The sequence below is a fragment of the Pseudophryne corroboree genome, chromosome 1, assembly GCF_028390025.1.
Source record: "Pseudophryne corroboree isolate aPseCor3 chromosome 1, aPseCor3.hap2, whole genome shotgun sequence".
NCBI lineage: Eukaryota > Metazoa > Chordata > Amphibia > Anura > Myobatrachidae > Pseudophryne > Pseudophryne corroboree.
Window position 1 is genome coordinate 1,165,857,117 of NC_086444.1, and position 21,494 is coordinate 1,165,878,610.

General features: G+C 45.2%; 1 protein-coding gene across 1 annotated transcript in view; it reads right to left on the reverse strand.

The window, feature by feature from the left end:
- Positions 1-21,494, reverse strand: part of POLR1A (RNA polymerase I subunit A) — a 298,145-nt gene that overhangs the window by 239,851 nt on the left and 36,800 nt on the right. The window contains exons 2-5 of the mRNA XM_063924980.1: positions 4,298-4,502; positions 1,964-2,113; positions 1,621-1,728; positions 912-997 (exon numbers count right to left, since the gene is read on the reverse strand). Coding sequence (XP_063781050.1) covers positions 912-997; positions 1,621-1,728; positions 1,964-2,113; positions 4,298-4,502 — 549 coding nt within the window. The remainder of the gene's footprint in view (positions 1-911; positions 998-1,620; positions 1,729-1,963; positions 2,114-4,297; positions 4,503-21,494) is intronic.

Here is a 21,494-nt window from a genome sequence, read left to right on the forward strand (position 1 = left end):
GCGGTGTGTGGCATAATGTATCACGGACATTGCGGTGTGTGTCAATGTGTCACAGGCATTACGGTGTGTGGCATACTATATCACGGGCATTGTGGTATGTGGTATAATGTCTCAGGGGCATTGCAGTGTGTGGCATAATGTATAACGGGCATTGCGGTGTGTGGCATAGGGTATAACGGGCATTGCGGTATGTGTCACAGGCATTACGGTGTATGGTATACTATATCACGGGCATTGTGGTATAATGTCTTAGGGGCATTGCAGTGTGTGGCATAATGTATAACGGGCATTGCGATTCCTGTCATAATGTGTCACAGGCATTACGGTGTGTGGCATAATGTGTCACAGGCATTACAGTGTGTGGCATAATGTGTCACAGGCATTACAGTGCGTGTCATAATGTGTCACAGGCATTACGGTGTGTGGAATATTGTGTCATCGGCATTATTGTGTGTGGCATAATGTCTAAGGGCCATTGCAGTATGTGGCATAATGTATACTGGGCATTACTATAAGGAGGAAAAATTACAAATAATGTAAGGGCCATGAATCAGGATAATTTTTTTCCCTGTGGTGGCCAACGTCTGGGCATGAAGGTTGCAAAACTGGGGTATAAGGTAGTCTTTTCCTGCATTGCCACGCCCATTTCAGCCCCTGTTTTGCGGCACACGCATATTAATCAATTTGCTTGTGCCAATTATTGGGGGGGGGGCAGAGAATTTTTTGCCTTGGGGGAGAAAAATTTCTAGTTACGCCACTGTAGGATACCCCATTAGCGGGACAGATGTAGGACGAGCAAATTAATTTAGATTGCTCAGCACAATGTGAGGTGTACCAATCAGAATAATCTGTCAACACCCGCAGATGGATAGGGTAAATCAGCGTTAAACATTAGCGATATTATGACTCACCTGCAACTGGGACACTTCTGGGAACGCATGTGCGACTTCCAGAAGTCACTAATCAGCTTGTTCCTGGCCACACAGATATTCTTCACCTAAGGAAATAGCCCCATTTACATTAAATCAGAAAATAATTAAATAGGTACAGAGAAACGCCGAAATTCTGCATTGCAAAACATATGTAAAACCAAAAAACACAAATAACTTAGTTGGTATAATGGGTGTTACCAGACTCAGGGAAAAAGACAACAAAAACCCCAAAAACAACAAAACAATAAAAATCAAAGCAGATCATAAGATATCTCTGTCCCTTTACATTGGGCTGCAGACACAAGGGGGCAGCTGTATTAACCTGGAGAAGTGATGAGATGAAGAGGTGATAAGTGCAAGGTGATAACACACCAGCCAATCATTACAGATATGAAAAATTACAGTTCTGAGCTGATTGGCTGATGCGTTATCACCTTCCACTTATCACTGCTTTATCACTTCTCCAGGCTTAATACATCTGCCCCCATTGTGTGGCACAGTGTGAAAGAACAGAATGATGCAATGTGCGGAATCACTGTAATTGTAGAACCAATCTGCTGCAATAAAAGCCAAAGAAACACCTAAAACAAATGAATAGTAAACTCTACTGGGCCAATCACCAGGAGGTGGGAACATTGGGGTTACAGTTCAGGAGACCAGGCCAAGCCCCGCGATAGGGCACACTTACATTGGATCCCTCTGGCTTCTTCGGGTAGGATTTTAGAACTTCTCTGGTGTAAGTTTCTAATTCTTCTTTAATTTCATTACCACTAGCAGACGAATTCCCCTCTAAGAACTTCAGGCACAAAAAGAAAAAGAAAAAAGACGCAGAAGTAAGCAGAAGAGTATTTTAACTAGTAGATTAATAATGTTACTTTATAAAAGTACTATAATGTGATAGTAGCAAAATACATTATATAGTGGACAAATGCGATGAGGGACCGGACAGTACTCACAACAGTTGCTGTGGGCACAATAAACCCCGATTCCCCAACTATTATTGGGTTTGGTCCAACAGGGACTGTACTCACCCGGCTAAGAACGGCCTCCACTTCGTAAACCTCTTTCAGGGCTCCCCGGGATAGGATCTTCAGCTGGTACAGCAGGAGATGGATGGCGGAACGGGGACAGGTCAGCAGGTGGCAGTGGAAGCAGGAGCCTCGCACCAGCAGATACAGTTTCTGGATAACACATTAACACAGACATGCGGGAATGGAAAATATATCTATATAAAGTGTGTGTGTGTGTGTGTGTGTGTGTGTGTGTATATATATATATATATATATATATATATATATCTCACAGTTACCTTTATAGGAGGATTACAAGTGTCTGGTATTTCCACAACTCGATTCAGCTTAAAATCTCCCAGCATGTTACCAAGACTCCATTAAAACTATATAATTATATTTGTAACTGCAGATGTGTCTTCTTACAACTTTGCTTCATGTGCTACAAGACGCATAACACATAACACATAACAAGAGAGTGCCATGTGACTCAGTAGTGCGAGAGTCTTCTTTTGCAGCTTTTGACGCAAAAATGCGTCTCAGACGCAATGTAACGCAATAGGTTGCAGGAGCAGCTTCTGCTGATTAAAATGATATGTGGCATCCAGGAAAACACAGTAGCATAGCATTTTGTATGCAAATACAGTCGCAGTCACACACAGAATATAGGCATGCTGCATAGCATTTTAATCAGCAGCAGCTGCTCGTGCGTCCTTTTGCATTACATTGCATCTAAGATGCATTTTCACGACAAAAGACACAATGAAAAACACTTGAAGGGCTGTTTAACGTGACTGCAGCAAGGATGTAAGACGACACATCTGTAGTGATCTAAAGATTGTTCAGAAAGGCCCGGGCAGAAGATGGAAAGGTAATAAGATGTAGCCTAATATGAATCCAACATTAATAATACAAAATATAAATAAATAATAAAAATATATACCGTATATACTCGAGTATAAGCAGACTTTTTCAGCACTTTTTTTTGTGCTGAAAAAGCCCCCTCGGCTTATACTCGAGTCAGTGGAAGGAGTGTGTGTGTGTGTTAAATTAACTGCCGGTTCGTGAGCTCTGATTGGCTCACGAACCGGCACTTCATTTAACACACACGCCGCCGGAGACGGAGACGCAGGAGGGACACAGGAGAGCCGCGCGCTGTGCCCTCCGTGTCCCTCCTTCAGAAGACAACGCGGGAGCGATGGAGGGTAAGTACCCTTCCTGGCACTGTGGTGCATATCTGGCAGCATGAGGGCACATCTGGCACTGTGGGGCATATCTGGCAGCATGAGGGCGCATCTGGCACTGTGGGGCATATCTGGCAGCATGAGGGCGCATCTGGCACTGTGGGGCATATCTGGCAGCATGAGGGCACATCTGGCACTGTGGGGCATATCTGGCAGCATGAGGGCATATCTGGCACTGTGGGGCATATCTGGCAGCATGAGGGCATATCTGGCACTGTGGGGCATATCTGGCAGTATGAGGGCTGTGTACGGCTAGAGCTGCATTTCCCACCCTAGGCTTATACTCGAGTCAATGAGTTTTCCCAGGTTTTTGTGGTAAAATTAGGTGCCTCGGCTTATATTCGGGTCGACTTATACTCGAGTATACACTGTAACAATAATTATATATAGTGTGACAGGGACAGCATGATTCCACGTGAGGATTTTGCAGGATTCGAGCAGCAGCAATAGGTCTGATGGAATCCAGACCGGGTTTTAGTTCAGTCTGTTGTAAGCCACAGCTAGGCTAATTACTACAACTTGTCTGCTACCTTTTTAAATATGTTTGTTCAGAAGGTCATTGCTCCGGATGCCAGCAAGTGGCCAGGTGATAGGTTGGGGGTCTGGAGCCAGGTTAGGAGCCAACTGGGATCTGTACTACTTGTGCTTATTAGAACTTGTTTAAAGACTACCTGTAAAACCTGACCTGCAAAACCCGCATGTACTGTGTAACCTGCCTGAGGGGAAATAAAGTGACTTGGACTGTTTCCTGTCTATGTGGTTCTGTCACAGTAAGTATACACATACACACACATATTTTGTAGCAACTTTTATTACTACTTAAAAGCACAAAATTAATTTGATGTGGTAGTGTACCTGTTGCCTACACACAGCGAAAGCAACTGTTGTGTCAGATGAAACAATATTCAAGAAAATGCAGCTTTATCGTTATGTATAGTGATGTAATCACTTTCATGTACGATGATTGGCTGCTTCCCCGCACATATTGGATCAGCCCAGAAACCGGCTGCATTCACTGGATGTAGGAGGTAACACTTTATCAGGACTTCAAAGCCAACACTACACTGTGGATACATGGCCGTGCTAATCAAGAACATCCTGCAATACCTACATCAAACAGCAGGGGGTTATATACAATCAATGGCAGCTCAATATGCCCAAGGTGTCCGGGGCAGTTCTGGAAATCCTGGGCACATGTGGCGCACACTTCTTTGTTGTCCGCTGGGCCCAGAGCCAGGTCGTACAGGCCGTTCACCATAGGATTGCCCACAGAGTCCAGGTACTGGGGATTGGTGATGGCCTTTACACTTTGCATCCTAGAACAGAAGTGAGACAACCTTGACTCTCTACCACACTAACATAACAGAAGGTCACAATATCTGTCACATTGTTGCTACACTTCATTTCTCCATTAATACATATGTAATACACAAAGGCCCAGATTTATCAAGCTTTGGAGAGTGATAAATTGCACAGAGATAAAGTACCAACCTATTAGCTCCTGTCATTTTTTAAACACAGCTTGTAACATGGCAGTTAGGAACTGGTTGGTTGGTTGGTACTTTATCACCATGCAGTTTATCAATCTCCAAGGCTTGATAAATCTGGGCCAAAAGCACTTTCTTTTGGTGCTACAGATTTCTAAATACGTAGTTATGGTAGACTTACCGTCGACAACTCTATTTCTCATAAGTCCACAGTATTCATAGGATATACATTGGGATATGAGGTAGCGTCAGCAGATTGGCACCAACGATCAAAAGATTTTGGCCTCCCAGAATGCAATGGGTCAGTCCCCTATATCCCTGCCTCCTGGCTCAGGCAATTCTGTTTTCCAAAGCTCAAGGCAGGATCATCATTGAGAGCCCTAATCAGGCGAGAAGAACACACATGCACACACTTCCATACAAGAAGGAAGAGGTTAGTAAGTGTAAGGATCCTCAAATCAGGTGCGTCAGGGTGGGATCCCTGTGTATATTGTGGATTTAGGAGAAATAGAGTTATCGATGGTAAGTCTACCATAACTACGTATTTCTCCTGCAAGGTCCACAGATTATCCACAGGATATACATTGGGATGTCCCAAAGCAATTTTAGTGGAGGGGACGCTCCTGATTGGACAGGAGAATCCTTCGCCTGAATGCAGCGTCATGAGAAGCAAAAGGTATCAAAGGCATAATGTATAATGAATGTATTAATGGAAGACCATGTGGCTGCCTTACATCTGTTCAGCTGAAGCACCACGTTACCTTACGAGTATAGTGAGCAGACACATGAAATAGTCATCCGAAGCCACTTCGCCAGTGTCTGCTTATCAGCAGGCCATCTCTCTTGTGAAATCCGTAGAGAATCTGTCTTTCTGATGGCACTGGTACAATCCACGCAGATCCTTAAAGCACGGACTACGTCCAAAGATGCATCTCCCGCAGAAAGATTCGGCCCTTGAAAAGCCGGTACTACAATTTCTTCGTTAAGGTGGAATTAAGACACCACCTTAGGAAGATACCCAGATTTGGTTCTGAGAACCGCTCTATCTGGATTAAATATCAGAAAATGAGGGCGGAATAACAATGCCCCTAAATGGCCCCATACACTACAGCGAAATGTCCAACCCTCATGTCGCATAAGATTTTCCTTGAACTGCCCGGCAGCCTCCCGGGTGGCAGGATCGCATAGGATACATCGTATGCGGCCCTTTTGCATACAATGTATCTTATGCGATCCCAGCCTGCCTGCGGAATCGACATATCACAAGTGCAGCACTAACGATCTAGGGGCTTCGATCCGATGCTCATGGGACCGCGCATCAGATCGGATGTAAAACACATCCGATTTGCCACTTTCCATCCAATTTATCGACCTGAAAGACCGAAATCAGATGAAATCGGGCATTATCGTTGAAGTTTATGGGGCCCTTAAGTATGAAACTCTTCCAGCTGAAGCAATAGCCAGTAGAAAGAGAACTTTAGCTGTCAACCATTTATGATCCACTTGCTTCAGTGGTTCAAATGGGGCAACTTAATAATACAATAATAATACTTTATCATCATCAATGGTTCAAGAAAGACATGAACAATCAAAGAAACTGAAAGCAAGCATATACAAAAACCATAAGAACTTGAAGCGCCTTTAGGACTAAACTTAGATCCCAAGAAGCTGTAGGAGGAACAAAAGGAGGTTGGATGTAAGGCATTCCCTGGAAAAAAGTGCGAACATCCTGTAGGTTAGCAATTTTCTTTTGAAACCATACAATGCTGACACCTGAATTCTCAAGGAAGCCACCCGTAAACCTTTGTCCATTCCTGCCTGGAGAAATACTAAGACTCTGGAAACTCTGAAAGACCTAGGGTCAAGCTTCCTGGCATTGCACCAATGAATACAGGCCTGCCATATTCTGAGGATGGTTTCCTTGCTCTAAGCATTGTTTGAAATACCTGTTGTGAAAATCCTCTTGCTTTCAGGATGGAAGTGTCAAGAGCAATGCCGTCAAAAACAGCTGATCCAAGTGCTTGTGATAACAAGGACCCTGAGACAGTATATCTGGACGTTGAGGGAGTAAAAACGGAGTATCCACCGACAACCTGCGCAGATCTGTGTACCAATGTCTTCTGGGCCAAACCGGAGTATCACGGCGCCCTTTCCCTGTTTTACCTTTCGCATCACCCTGGGCAACAGGGCAATCGGTGTAAACACAAAGGCCAGACTAAAGTCCCATCGTACTGATAGGGCATCCACAAAGGTCGATTTGGGATCCTTCGTCCTTGACCCGTATGCAGGAACTTTGTTGTTCTGATGGGAAGCCATGAGATCTATCTCCGGCAACCCCCACTTGTCTACCAGAGTCTGGAAGACCTCGTGGTGTAAAGCCCATTCGTTTGCATGAATGGCATGTCGACTGAGAAAATCCGTTTCCCAGTTTAGGACTCCCGGAATGAACACCACGGACAAGGCTGGATGATTAAATTCTGCCCACCTTAACGTGCGGATTACCTCCTTCATTGCCTTTTGGCTGCGAGTTCCTCCCTGATGATTGAGGTACGCTACTGCCGTTGCATTGTCCGAGCAAATTTGAACTGGTTACCCTTGAAGAATGTCCTTTGCCTGAATGAGTACCATATATATGGCCCGAAGTTCCAATATATGAAGACACATTTCTTTTCCAAACCCAACCAAGTGCGTCATCCATTGTGACAGAACCAGTGATGACTTTGCGCAATTTATGACACAACCGTGTCTCTGCAAACAAGATATTGTCTGTTGCAGATGAAACTGAAGCAATTCCTGAGAGTGCGCAAGGATTAATAGGTCGTTGAGGTATGAAATATCCTTATTTCTTGTCAACGGAGATAAGATGCCATTACCACCATACTTTGGTGTAAACACTTTTGGAGCTGTAGCCAGTCCAAATGGTAGGGCCTGAAACTGAAAGTGTTGCTCGAGGATAGCAAGCCTGAGATAGCACTGATAGGACTATGCTATAGGAACATGCAGGTAAGCATCCTGGATATCCAGGGATACCATAAAATCCTCTGGCTCCATGGCCAAAACTAATGGAACATAAAGTCTCCAAATGAAACTGAGGCACCCAAATGTACTTGTTCAGCACTTTGAGATTGAGTATAGGCCGACACGACCCATTTGGCTTCTGAATTAGAAACAGGTTAGAACAGAAACCTTGTCCTTCTTGCACAGGAGGAACTAGAATTATCACTCCTGATTGAAGCAACTTCTGAACTTTCTCTTGCAAGGCCCTGGCCTTCGTTTCCACAGAAGACGGGCTGGAACAAAAATAACCTTTGTGGAGGGTGTTTCTTGAAGGCAAAAGCATAACCGTGAGATGCCGCTTCTTGCACCTAGGCATCTGTGGTGGACTGCTGCCAGATCTGTGCAAAATTAAGAAATCGGCCTCCCACCCTGGGGTCCCCCAGGTGGAGGCCCGCACCAACAGGCTGATGGCTTATCTTCTGGCTTGGAAGCAGGCCCTCTGGTAGCCCAATACATTTTAGCCTTACCAGACTTGTCAGATTGGTCCGTTTATCGTAACCCTTTCCTTTTGCTTTTCCCTGGGTCCGAAAGGGCCGAAAAGCAGGAAACCTAGGTTTGGATTTGTGTGTTGAAAGAAACTTCACTTTTCCTATTCGTAACATCACTTAACAATGCTGAAGGCAGAGGCAATGTAGATTTTCGCACCAATCGAATAACATGCGTATCTACTTTGGGAGCCACCTCCCTTTTTAAACAGTCCCCAGCTGGAAGAGGATAATGGGAATTCCATTTCTTTGGAATTCTAAACTTCTTACTGGGTGTTACCCAAGCCTCTTGCATAATTTCTGTCAGCTGTTCCGAGCCCGGAAATTCAGTTCTGACTGTTTTGGGATGTTTAAACACAGGTGCCTTGGATTTTAACAAAGGCTCTGCTGCCTCCTCTAAGGATAGAATGGCTTTCATAGCACTAATTAGCTTAGGTATATCCACTGAGCTGGGACCTTACTCCTCATCTCTGTATGCAGATCCAGAATGTGAGGAATCCTCATCCTCCAAAGAGTCCACATCGTCTATGTGTAGACTGTGAAGATGTTGTTTCATGTCTGTGATTTACTTTCCACACGACTTTCAGCCTGTTTTTGTTGAAAGGCTGCAGATTCCTGGACTGGATGTGATAAAACCCAGGGGGAATGTTGCATGTAAGGGTTAACAGGGTAACATATCCCTGGTATAGGAGCTGGCACTATCCGCTCAGCTATATTGGATAATGTCTGTGCCAAAGAAGCCCATGGGGGTTCAACTTGAACCTGTGCCTGCCTTGGATTATTCAGGAAGCTTTAATGAAATCTAAAACAAATTGCACATAATCTATTTTGAGCCAGATCCTGAGAGGTTAACTCAGCTTTGCAAGACAAACATGAAATCAATGTTGGTGCTACTGTGGAGAGTGTATCTTCCTCACCCTTGCCTCTCTTAGACATGACAAACAAATCACACCTGTATGGTATTAACTACACAATTTGTGACTCAAAATCACTTTATAGCTTGCTAAAGTGACATACAATCCGATCCCTCCCTGCCTTGCACCAGCATTGAGGATCGGTATGGTACACAGAAACTAAAGCATATAGAGGTATCTTTAGGTCACCAGGAGATATGGAATGAAGTAAATCACTTCTAATAGAGTAAATCCTGTGTGATGAACACACCTAACTTACACAGACACAGGTGTGCAAACACTCATAAAGGTATATTTTAAATGTGACTGGACTGATGATATAGATTTTTCTAACTTACACAGGTAAAGGTATGTTGACACACATAATGGTATCTTTATACTGTGGGTAGCAGATGCGTACCTAACACTCACAATTAACGCTGTGTGGATCCTTATATAGCGGTTTCTTTAACATCAATGTTGTCTGTCCGGTTATGGTAAAAATAGGAATTTAATACCTACCGGTAATTCCTTTTCTCGTAGTCCGTAGTGGATACTGTGATTCTGTACTTTAGTACCATGGGGTATAGATGGGGTCCATTGGAGCCTGGCACTTTAAAACCTTTAGTGTGTATGTGTGTGCTGGCTACTCCCCTCTATGCCACTCCTACCAGACTCAGTCTAGGAAACTGTGCCCGAAGAGATGGACATACCACAAGAGAAGGAATAAATACAACAGCGGTGAGGCAACAAGCCAACACACAACCATAACCAAAAGGAGGGCGCTAGCCAGAACAGAGGATAGCAACACCAACCAAACCAGGATAGCACAGCTGCCCCAATAACATAATGGGACCGCAACGGCGGGCCAACCAAATACTTACGCATGTAAGCAGGAATCGAAGCACTGAGGCAGGTGCCCAGTATCTACTACGGACTACGAGAAAAGCAATTACCGGTAGGTATTAAATTCCTATTTTCTCTTACATCCTAGTGGATACTGGGATTCTGTACTTTAGTACCATGGGGAAGTTCCAAAGCTCCCAAACGGGTGGGAGAGTGCTGAGACCCCTGGCCAAACTGAAGGTCATCCTTGGCCAAGGTGTTGAACAGATAGAATTTCACAAAAGTGTTCGAACCAGACCAGGTAGCAGCTTGACACAACTGTAATGCCGAGATACCCCGGGCAGCCGCCCAGGAAGAGCCCACAGACCTCGTCGAGTGGGCCTGAATAGACGTCGGCAAAGGCAAAGCTGCCGAAGTATAGGCCTGTTGAATGGTCAACCTGAGCCAATGAGCAACTGATTGCTTAGAAGCCGGACGACCATTCTTTGTAACATCATAAAGAACAAACAGCAAATCAGATTTCCGATGACGAGCCATCCTTTTGACATAAACCTTCAGTGCCCTCACCACATCCAAGGACTCTGGCCCAACAGAAGTGTAAGACAACAGCAGATCTACAATGGGCTGATTGACATGAAAAGCGGAAACCACTTTCGGCAAATACGGAGGACGGGTCCTGAGTTTCGCCCTGTCTGCATGAAAAATCAAATAAGGCCTCTTACAGGATAAGGTCCCTAATTTAGAGACACGTCTTGTTATTGGCATTGGCGTCTCATCACCGTATTCCAGGTGAGAAATTTTAACTCCACCTTATGCAAGGGTTCAAACCAGTCCGACTGAAGAAAGGACAGAACCACATTGAGATCCCACGGAGCTGTGGGAGGTACAAAGGGCGGTTGCAGATGAAGAACTCCTTTTAGAAAAGGTTTGTACTTCCAGCAACATGGCAAGTTGTTTTGGGAAGAAAATAGAAAGTGCTGAAATCTGGACATTAATGGAGCCTAAGCGTAGGCCCATATCCGTACTCGCTTGCAGGAAAAGTAGAAAACTACCAATTCTAAACTCCACGGGAGACACCTTTCTACTTTCGCACCAGGAAACATACTTCTTCCATATACAATGATAATGTTTTGACGTTACCATCTTCCTGGCTGGACCATGGTGGAAACAACCCGGGAGGGAAGACCTTACCTTGCTAGAATCTCCCTCTCAACTTCCAAGCCGTCGTAAGTCTGGATAGACGAACGGAGCCTACGAAGCCGCTGTAAGTCTGGATAGACGAACGGACCTTGTTGAAGATGATCTTTGTGGAGCGGTAGAGGCTAGGGATCCTCCAGAGCCATGGTTAGGAGGTCCAAGTACCACGCCCGACGAGGCCAATCCGTGGGCAAAGTGTTGAAGGCGAGCACCCACCTGAAAACTGCCCTGCCGCTGGGGTCAACCGTCACGCGGACGGTTTAGCGACAGGGGATCCGGTGGTCTGGTCCAGGGAGGTAGCAGCTGCAGGTTTACAGGACTTACCACGAGATCCTCTCAGAGTAGCGGAGACGTCCCGGCCTCCAAACCTCGCCACACGAAAGGACTGCAAAAAGGATCCTGTGTAAGAACATCCAGCAGGTGGCGCAGCCGATGGCAGATAGGTAGATTTACCAGCCGTGGCTTGGGAGATCCATTTATTTAATTCGTCCCCAAACAAGACATCACCTGTAAAGGGAAGATTTTCTACACCCTTTTTGGAATCAGCGTCCGCTAACCATTGACGTAACCATAAAGCTCTGCGTGCCGAAACAGCCATAGCAGTAGTGCGGCCATTTATCTTACACAATTCCTTTATAGCCTTGGTCATAAAATTAGCAGCATCCTGTATGTGTTATAGCAGAGTAATGACCTCATCCAAGGACAGAGTCTAAACCATCAATAACAGAATCAGACCACTTTACCATTGCCCTGGAAATCCACACACAAACTATTGTGGGGGGTTGTGCTACACCCGCTGCCGTATAAATTGCCTTCAGAGTGGTCTCAATTTTACGGTCAGCAGGTTCTTTCAGGGATATAGCCCCTGGTACCGGCAGTCTGGACACAGACGTGTCGACCGATGGGGGGTTTTCCCAGACCTTCCTGTACTCAGCGGGGAAGGGAAAAGTAGTTAAAAACCTCTGAGGAATTTTAAATTTCCTATCAGGGTTCAACTATGCTTCCCTGGCCAGGGACTTTAACTCTTTAGACACAGGAAAAATGGCTGAGGACTTTGGTCTAACATTAAAGTACAACTCCTCATCTGGCTCCGACTCCTGATCTGGGATGTGAAGAACCTCTCTAACCGCAAAGATGAGGGCCTCCATCCCTGGGGACAGAGAGCTGATCTCATCCATCTCATCATCATCCACATCAGGCTGATCAGAATCAGACTGTAGCACCGGTGGCAGTGAGCGTTTATGTGAAACCACCAGGGGAGGGGGGGGGGGGGGGGGGAATGAGACTGCTGCTTTTGCCATAGAATTCATGGACAGTTTCAACATCTCTCTCCTTTTTAGCTGCAGTGACATTCTGAATGGTGCATTTAAAATTGTCTAACCAGTCAGGTGCCTGTGAACTGTGTCCCTGTGGAGATAAGGCGCATTGTTCACACATGAGCAACTCCGCTGAAGACGGGGTAGAGTTACAAGCAGCACACATTACCATGTCAACTGACATCTTACAGAACTGTAATACAGCGCAGCCCACCTCCACACAGATCCTAGAGAGCCCCTGGAGTGACACTGTGGAGCGGACACCAGCACACAGAACACAGCAGTACAATGTGTAAAATATGTGTATGACTTGACAGGAGTGCAGCGGCGTCACCGCTGGTGTGCTCCCCCCTCTCTATGTCCCCCTGGTACCAGCAGAGTCTTGTAGCGGCGTGGGCCTCTGAAGGAGCAGCGTTCATGCAGCCTGGATGATCCGCAGCAGCAGGAAATGGTGCCTTCCCGCCTCTAGTCCTGCTCCGGCAAGCCCCACCCCCTGTAATGGCACGCGGCCCTTGATTCATAGATTATACTGGCCATGTTATGAAAACATCAGAATATGTATAACAGTACACACAAAGCCTTTAGTGACCGTATGCACTGCGGGCATCTGCCCTGAGCCAGTTTGTCCGCGTCGGGCACTGCAGCTCATAACCACCGCACGACTTGCCGCCAAAACTGCACCAGGAGCCCGCTAACTGGGACCCCGGTGTAACACTCACCGCACCTGGAACTTCGGCATATATTAGAGGGTGGCGGCTGGCTGCTGGTGTGGGCACACATACTAACAATGAGGTGATCAGCACCTCAGGAGCCCAGTGTCTTGTCAGCTGGGATTATGAACCATTAACCCTCAGGAGGTTGGTTCGGTCCCCCCTCTAAGTTCCACGAAGCAGGTAGCCTGGCTGCCAACCAGGGACACCAAAAACTAAAGGAAACTGGAGCTCCAGAGACCTGCACCCAACTCATTGGGCTCATAAACTGAGTCTGGTAGGAGGGGCATAGAAGGGAGGAGCCAGCACACACATACACTAAGGGGTACATTTACTAAGCAGTGATAAGAGCGGAGAAGTGAGCCAGTGGAGAAGTTACCCATGACAACCAATCTGCACTGAAGTAACATCTATAATTTGCATACTCTAAAATGATACAGAGCTGCTGATTGGTTGATGGGAAAATTTCTCCACTGGCTCACTTCTCCGTTCTTATCACTGCTTAGTATGTATCCCTAAAGGTTTTAAAGTGCCAGGCTCCAGTGGACCCGAACTATAACCCATGGTACTAATGTACAGAATCCCAGTATCCACTAGGACAGGCATTCCCAACCGTGGTCCTCAAGGCACACCAACAGTGCAGGTTTTAGTGATATCCAGGCTTCAGCACAGATGATTAAATCAAAATAACTGAGTTACTAATTAAGTCACCTGTGTTCAAGCCTGGATATCACTAAAACCAGGACTGTTAGTGTGCCTTGAGGACCATGGTTGGGAAACACTGCACTAGGACGTAAGAGAAATAGACATTTATTGAATACTATCAATTAAAAATTTATAAAAAGCATTATTCAGCGGATATACAAAACCCCTGGAGGAAGTAAGGACCTTTGGGAACAATAAGCCGGCTAGAAAGTCCCCAATCGCGCAGACTGAATTGGTTCAAATAAAATAAAACCGAGGTTCTACTTTCCTTCAGAGTCTCACGTAATGACATTAGAACAATCCTTGGTGTCATAACAATACTACACATTGTGTATTTCACGTTATAGCTTTCATATTTCCTAGAGTACTCACTGCAACGTCTGGAGTGGGACATTCTAGAATACTCATCTTGAGACATCCATCACAGCTAAGTATACTAGCTTCAACTATATGCATCTCCCCCACTTCCATCTACGGTAGCGCCATCTTTCCGACACACCCACATTACTTCTTCTATTTGATCTTTTTGGGATAGGTCCATAAGTGGTTATAGAAGGCAGCAACCGTCCCATAAGAATCGCCACGAAGGACTTCACTACATTTGTTCACTAGTACACAGAAACTGACAGGAATAGTAAAGTCAGCAATCACACTAACAATCAGTCACAAGTTATACATTAGTATAATAAGTAATATGAGCATATATTCAACTACAGATAAATTTCAAGTATGTAGGAGAAACATATTACTGCACTGCCTTATATAGGACTTTAAACGTATTCAGTTGCACAGCGAAAGAAACGGCAGCAATAGTTTACAGACTCATATGCATCAGGCACTTATCCAACTATTCGTACTCAATGGTAGATAGTGACAGGTACCCCTTTCAGATCTCCAATGCCGGATCCCACCCGGGAATTGGAAACGGGTCCTTCCCGGGTGGGATCAGGCATTGGAGCCTCTGCGCTGACTTTCCGACCCGCCAATATGCCGAGCCGGTTGTCATAGCGGCAGGGGGTGGAGCCGGCAGCAGGGGCGGCGCTGGGAGATGAGCTCATCTCCGCACTGCCTCTCCCTATCTAGTAAATGGGAGGGAATCCGTTTATGCAGCCACTGACCCGGAATTCAACCCGGGAATAACACTGCTTTATTCCCAGGATGAATTACCAGGTCAGGCGACCCGGGAATTCCACCATGGCGCTTTCACATCGCACACTAACCTGGTTGATACCGGGTTCTTTGTGCGATGAGAAAGGGGTATTAGGGGGACATTTACGAAGCAGTGATAAGAGCGGAGAAGTGAGCCAGTGGAGAAGCTGCCCCATCAACCAATCAGCAGCTCTGTATAATTTTATAGTATGCAAATTATAGATGTTACTTCAGTACTGATTGGTTGCCATGGTCAACTTCTCCACTGGCTCACTTCTGCGCTCTTATCACTGCTTAGTAAATGTCCCCTAGTGCTGTATCGCCTGGCTCAGGAGAGTGGGATAAAGGGAGACTTCACCCCGCTTCCAGGATCGATCAATACGTTAGTGAACGCTGAGTGGATCCAGACGCAAATAGTGTACACAAATGCCCCAGTGAACACATCAGTGAACACAGACGCCCAAGTGAACACCGACGCACCAGTCACACAGCCGCCTATGCTGCAACTGGGTCCTTTAGATATACAGCGTCTCAGACGGAAGCGGGAAATCATTTCATGGCGGGAAACTCGGAGGAAACTGGTCATAAACCGGGGGGAGGGGCGACCAGAGGAGCATCTTACTCCCCACTGCTGACATCAACCCCAGGGATCGCGGCCTCACACTAATCCCTGGAGCCTATGATCCCTGGGGCCTAGCGGTGGTGCACCAGAGGTGGCAGCAGCGTCAGCGACTGTTCGGTAGTCTCCTTCCTGAAAACAGTGCGGCTGTGTTTTGCGTCTCTCCCGCTAAGCGTAACTGATGCCTTACCTTCTCCCCGTGCTCCGGCCACAGTCTGGTAACGTCAGCTGGACTAGCTAGTACATCCTACACAGGCACCCCCCGAAACAGCAGTGTACACATGGGTAATCGCTGTCGCGACCCGGCGGAGAGTTGTTGGAGCGACTCTTTCTAAGGTACGTGTAAGACGCTTTTTAGAAAACTTGCTCAAAAAACTAAAAAATAAGACTATAAAAATAAATTACATAAAAAGCTTATAGCTGCCAAAAATCAGCAGCTCAAAGTATCGTGGTCCAGCTCCTGCCGCACCAACAAAAAAACTAGATTGCCTGAGCCAGGAGGCGGGGATATAGGGGACTGGCCCGTTGCATTCTGGGAGGCCGAAAGCTTTTGATCATCGGTGCCAATCCGCCGTCGCTACCGGATATCCCAATGTATATCCTGTGGATAATCTGTGGACCCTGCAGGAGAAATATGGTATTACATAACGGGCATTATATATAGTGGAACTATGGAGCAGATGAATTAAGCAGTGAAAATAGTGAAGTGGTGAAGTTGCCAATTGCAACCAATGAACTTCTACCTGTCATTTTTTAGATTGTACTTGATAAATACTAGCTAGAGGTTGACTGGTTGCTTTGGGAAATATCTCCACTTGTCCATTCTTTTCACTGCTTGCTGCCTCTGCCCCTAAATGTCAGGTATGGGCGAGTATGGACTCTTTACAGTCTGCTATTTCGCTTACCAGCCCATCACTTCATAAGTGAAGGATCGCATTTGCTGTAAATCCTACATAAATATAATAATAAAAAAATAAAGTAGGGTATAGAGATGTGAGTTGTGGATAGGAGAGATGGGTTCCAGGCCTGAAGATGGAAGGAAGATGCCAGCGGAGTCAACCAATCCCGACAACCAGCATACCGACACCTTTTCTCCCTCTTGGGGGTACACGACCCCCCTGGAGTAAGGATAGCGTGGCGCGCATAGCACGCCACCATGCCCACAGCGTGGTGAGCGCAGTGAGCCCTCAAGGGGCTCATTTTTGCTCGCCCCACTGTCAGCAAGCCGACAGTCAGGATCCCGGCGTTGGTATGCTGGCCGCCGGGGACCCGGCCGCCGGCAACTCATACTACACCCCCCCTCAGTAATGGGAAAGAAAGGACAGAGTAGCTAGTTGAGTGTAGGAGAAGTTGGGTGGTATTCAGTTGTCAAAGTCGAAAAATATTGCAGTACACACATCACGTACAAACTACACACAGATGGCCTCCGCACGTGTACTAGTTCTGCCGTGCGTGCACATATCCGCAATTTGCGTATGGTTGCTCCCGCGGTCCTGCGCATTAGCGCGTGGTATGGGTATTTATGGTAGAGTTTGTGAACGCATGGAAAGCTATCAAAACACATTACATATTTAATCCAAATAGTGCACCACATCAGAAAGTAACAGCAGTTTAAATGGTAACAGAACAAAGGGATTCACCTTTACAGGGTAGGAGGGGACAGAACAAGGTTATAAGGTGGTGTTTGGTATCCAGCTGTAGGGTATTTTAAGGGTAACATTCCGGTGTTGGTTTGAGAAAGATCGCATGTTCCTGAGGATAGTTATGTGCAGGAGCAGAATATAGATATAAACTGTATTAACTGTACATTATGTATGCGGCGGGAATCCAGAGGAGACCACCCACAAGAGCAGTTGGAACAGACATCGCCCACCTATTCAAACCGACCTATGACCTCTCTTGTACTGTAAATGACCATCCCTGTGTCCAATGGACAAAGAGATTACAGTATCCATTGTGTTAAGTTTTGGATGAATTGTATAAAGAGAGCCTGCTGCAGGCCTGGTCAGACACAAGACTCACAACGTTATCTATCAGATGACGGAGGACCAGACTGGGTAGCGCGGCGAATCCACTCACGTATGTACCATTGATTGTAGCCATTATTCTGTTGTATTGTATTGTTTATATTGTAACCCCCTTTCAGCAATAATACGCTGCGGTGTCAGAACCCAGTGGTTTCACTACAAACTGGTGTCGTGTCTTCCTTTCCCTGCTAAGGTTTAAAGTGTATTACTATCGCATTGCATTGCTGTAAAAGGTTTAAAATATATCTCTGGGTATGTACGCGCTGCGTGTACTTTGTACCGTCAGCGCGGCGTGTGTACGCAAAGTCCGTACACTGTACGGGACTCTGTACGCAAACAGTGTACAATGTACGTAGGGTGTGTATTAAGTTTAGCGGCCGCAGCGGCTTCATGGTAAAGTGTATTTGAAGTGTGTATAAGGTATAACTTTTCATTTCTGCATATAAAACGGCATTATCAATTGGGGGCTCGTCCGGGATATCACGTTCTTAATGATGCACTGTTCATTACAAACACAGCTGTAATTGACCGGCTCCGATGGACGCATCGCGAAGCTGATGAAAATAACATCCACGTTAATGTATTGTTGTGTTATCAGTAAGCCGCTGATATGAAATTCAAGGGACAATGCGTTTCTCAGAATATTTAAGATGCTAAAATGTATTTTTATTGTTGCAAAACAAGGTTCAAATAAGTCATATTGTGTTTGATTCAGATTGGATTGTTTATCTGTTAAGTATATTTAAAAGTTGCTGCATAGCCTTGATATAGTTTTTTTTTTAACTCAGGCCTAAAATAACTTTTGGTGCTTGTATGATGTGTGATTTTTTTTGTGACAAAGGAAGCAGCATGGTCTGTCCTCCATTTTGGACTAGCCACATAGCCTGTCCACCATTTTGTGTAATCCTCATGGATGTGGAAGGGGGAGAAGCAGTGGCCATTTTGGGAGGGTCATTTTCTGAATAGCTGATTTTCAGTCTGCTCAGAATAATCAGCTTTCCTTGGTCACATCAAGCACGATTTATGACTTACCAATGCTTTTATTTAACCCATGCCATAGTCAATTACAAATAGTTTCAATTGGGCCTAGTGAAAGTTAATAGTGAGATGAATATTTGATTTAAGAATTACACACAGATATACCTCTAGGATTTAGTTAACTCTGCTTGCTATAAGATAGCCATTGAAATGCAAATTAACCTGTGTAACTGCTTTTTCTTAGCAGTGAAAAACCACTTTTACAGGCAGCCAAAAGCACATAGCATTGATATGCAAATTAGAAGCACTGAATGGGTAAATGAGTCTCATAGGAGACTAGTGAATGGTACATATATATAATATTATAATTATGTGTGTGTTTATATCAATGTATGTTCTGCAAGATGGCTATCCAATCTAAATCATATCATTTAAATTATTGATTATTGCTAGAGTCATTATAGATCAGTGTGAAATAGGATACATTTGTTGCTATATAGTTAAAACTAAAATAACAGTGTTTAAGGAAGTAAGTATAAAGACACAAACGCAGGTCTGCATAAAAGTTTATACAGAACAAGTTGTGTTTAGTGGGCAATAGTAGTTAGTATTGCTCATATTTATAGAAGCTGTGTGATTTGTTTTATTGCGAACGCAGGGTTTTGTACACGTGTCTCGGGCAACGTAAAGGACTGCGCACGCAGCGTAAGAGACACGCATGGTCGCGTGTTTGCGCAAAGTGCGTAAGAATGCGGGCGCTAAGTACAAATTATACAATAGTGTCGTTTAGTTCAAAGGTGGGATAGTAGACATTTAATACAATAGCACATAACTATCAGATTTCAAAAGCAGGTTACTCTAAATGTAGTTTAAAAACTGTATTGCCTCTGGGGTAAAGCTGCCAACCTGAATGAATCCAAATTTTCTGTACAGAAAAGACAAACTGTACTTGAGAGAGCGAACGTAGGAGTGAGTGGAACTGAACCCCGGAAGTCGGGCCCCGTGGAACATCAAGTAAGAGGAGGCTTGGTGGCGTGAAGTGGCTGACTCACGTTAATATAGATTGAAATACACAAATCGTGAGGTGATTTGTAGAGGAGCGTGATAGTGCATTGTATTGCGAAGTATTGAAGTAAAAAGGTTTTTTTTGGTATTACGCTCCGGACTGAGGGTCCCAGTTTGAACAACGACCCGTGGTCGTACGGCAGGTAAGTAACAAGTACCTATATGCTGTGCGATTGGACCGCGCGTTTTTGGGTGCGATACATAGCGCAACATGATATCCGTTTTACGAGCTTTTGCGTAAAATCGCGGTATCATTAGCGCTGTATAGAGCATACGCAAGCGTGATTTGTGTATAATGAAGTGCATAGGGAGTTTTCGCTGGTCTCTCTCAGGAAAATCTCCAACAACCGATACTTTACTGGAAAGGGTAAGTTATTCCTAAAAACTTCCAGTAAATATAGGTTACTATAGGGCCCTAGGTTGGATACATTGCCTTCGCTATCGACAGTGTATGGTAGTACTGCCCAACGTGGGTGTGAGTGGGTGGAAGCGCTCTGAGAACTTTCACTGTCTATTCAGTGTGCATTGGGGATTGCGTTTATTGGCAAAAAGTCTGCGATGGGATCCAATTGCACAAGTGGTGGACGTTTTGTAACCAGGGTTCAGGTTGAACAGCCGCGGCCCAGGGGGTCAGCGAGGATTGTTATGTGTGAGAAATATGGTTCACACACGGAGGCTTTTTGCAATGAATGGGTATGTATGACTGGCAAAGATAGGGTGCCATTCCCTAAAGTGGGCAGCTTTGAACCAGAGGCACTGCAGAATGTAGGCAGTAAAATATGTCTTATTAAATCCAGAAAACAAAGGATTAGACATACAAATTGTTTAAATTTATGGCAACAGGAGGGGGATACACAAAGAGAATTAGCTCGCGCAGCAGGTTCCAAACCTAGCGGGAAAATAATGGCGACCGCACCACCACCACTACCGTATATTGCGGGGGAGAAGATGGCTACAGTCAATGGTAAAATATAGTAGTATGTAAAAACAATGTATTAACCCTAATTATTTTTTGCAAGATGTATCCTGTTTTTGAAGTCTTTTCAAGGTTATAGGTCACAAGAGGATGATGGACTTGCTGGCAGATCAGTTCCTGTATTTATTTACAGAGAGAGAGAGACATAAGATGCATTGGAGGGAATGGTAATTGTATCGCTGGCCTGTAACTGTAATTGTATGTAACTGTGTTTTAACTGCTTACTGTATGAGTTGTAACTATAGGTATACTGTACTTTGTAATATATATATTGAATCCATATCTTTTTTTTTAATAACAAATATATCTAGCCAAATCGCAGCTCTCCTCCAAGCAGTCACCTTGCTGCAGGAAACTCAGGTGGGGCCTGTCCAACCAGGTAGAGCAGTAACAATATTCCCCAATGAAAGAACTGGTGAGGTCACAGCTACCGGTAAGTGTGAGACAGTTCATTGCACAGAGACAACAACACCTCACAATAAACAGATTAGGAACGGAATGGTAGGATTAAACCCTGTCTTGGAAATAGTAACCCCCAATGGGGGAACCGATAGTCAGGGAATAATCCTCACCAGGAATAATGCAATGTATTGCCTGTGGCCCAGAGATGAGCTGAGATCAATCATTTCAGAATTCCCCGACCCTCGGAAGCATTTAGCCCAGTGATCGCCCAAAATGTGGACTGGGGACTCACTTTGTAAGAATGGGCGGGTCCCCGGGGACGCGCTCCGTTGAAATTGCTCTCTGGCGCCTGATTGGTTACTAGCTGACTATTCTCTGACCTTATTGGTCAGAAGT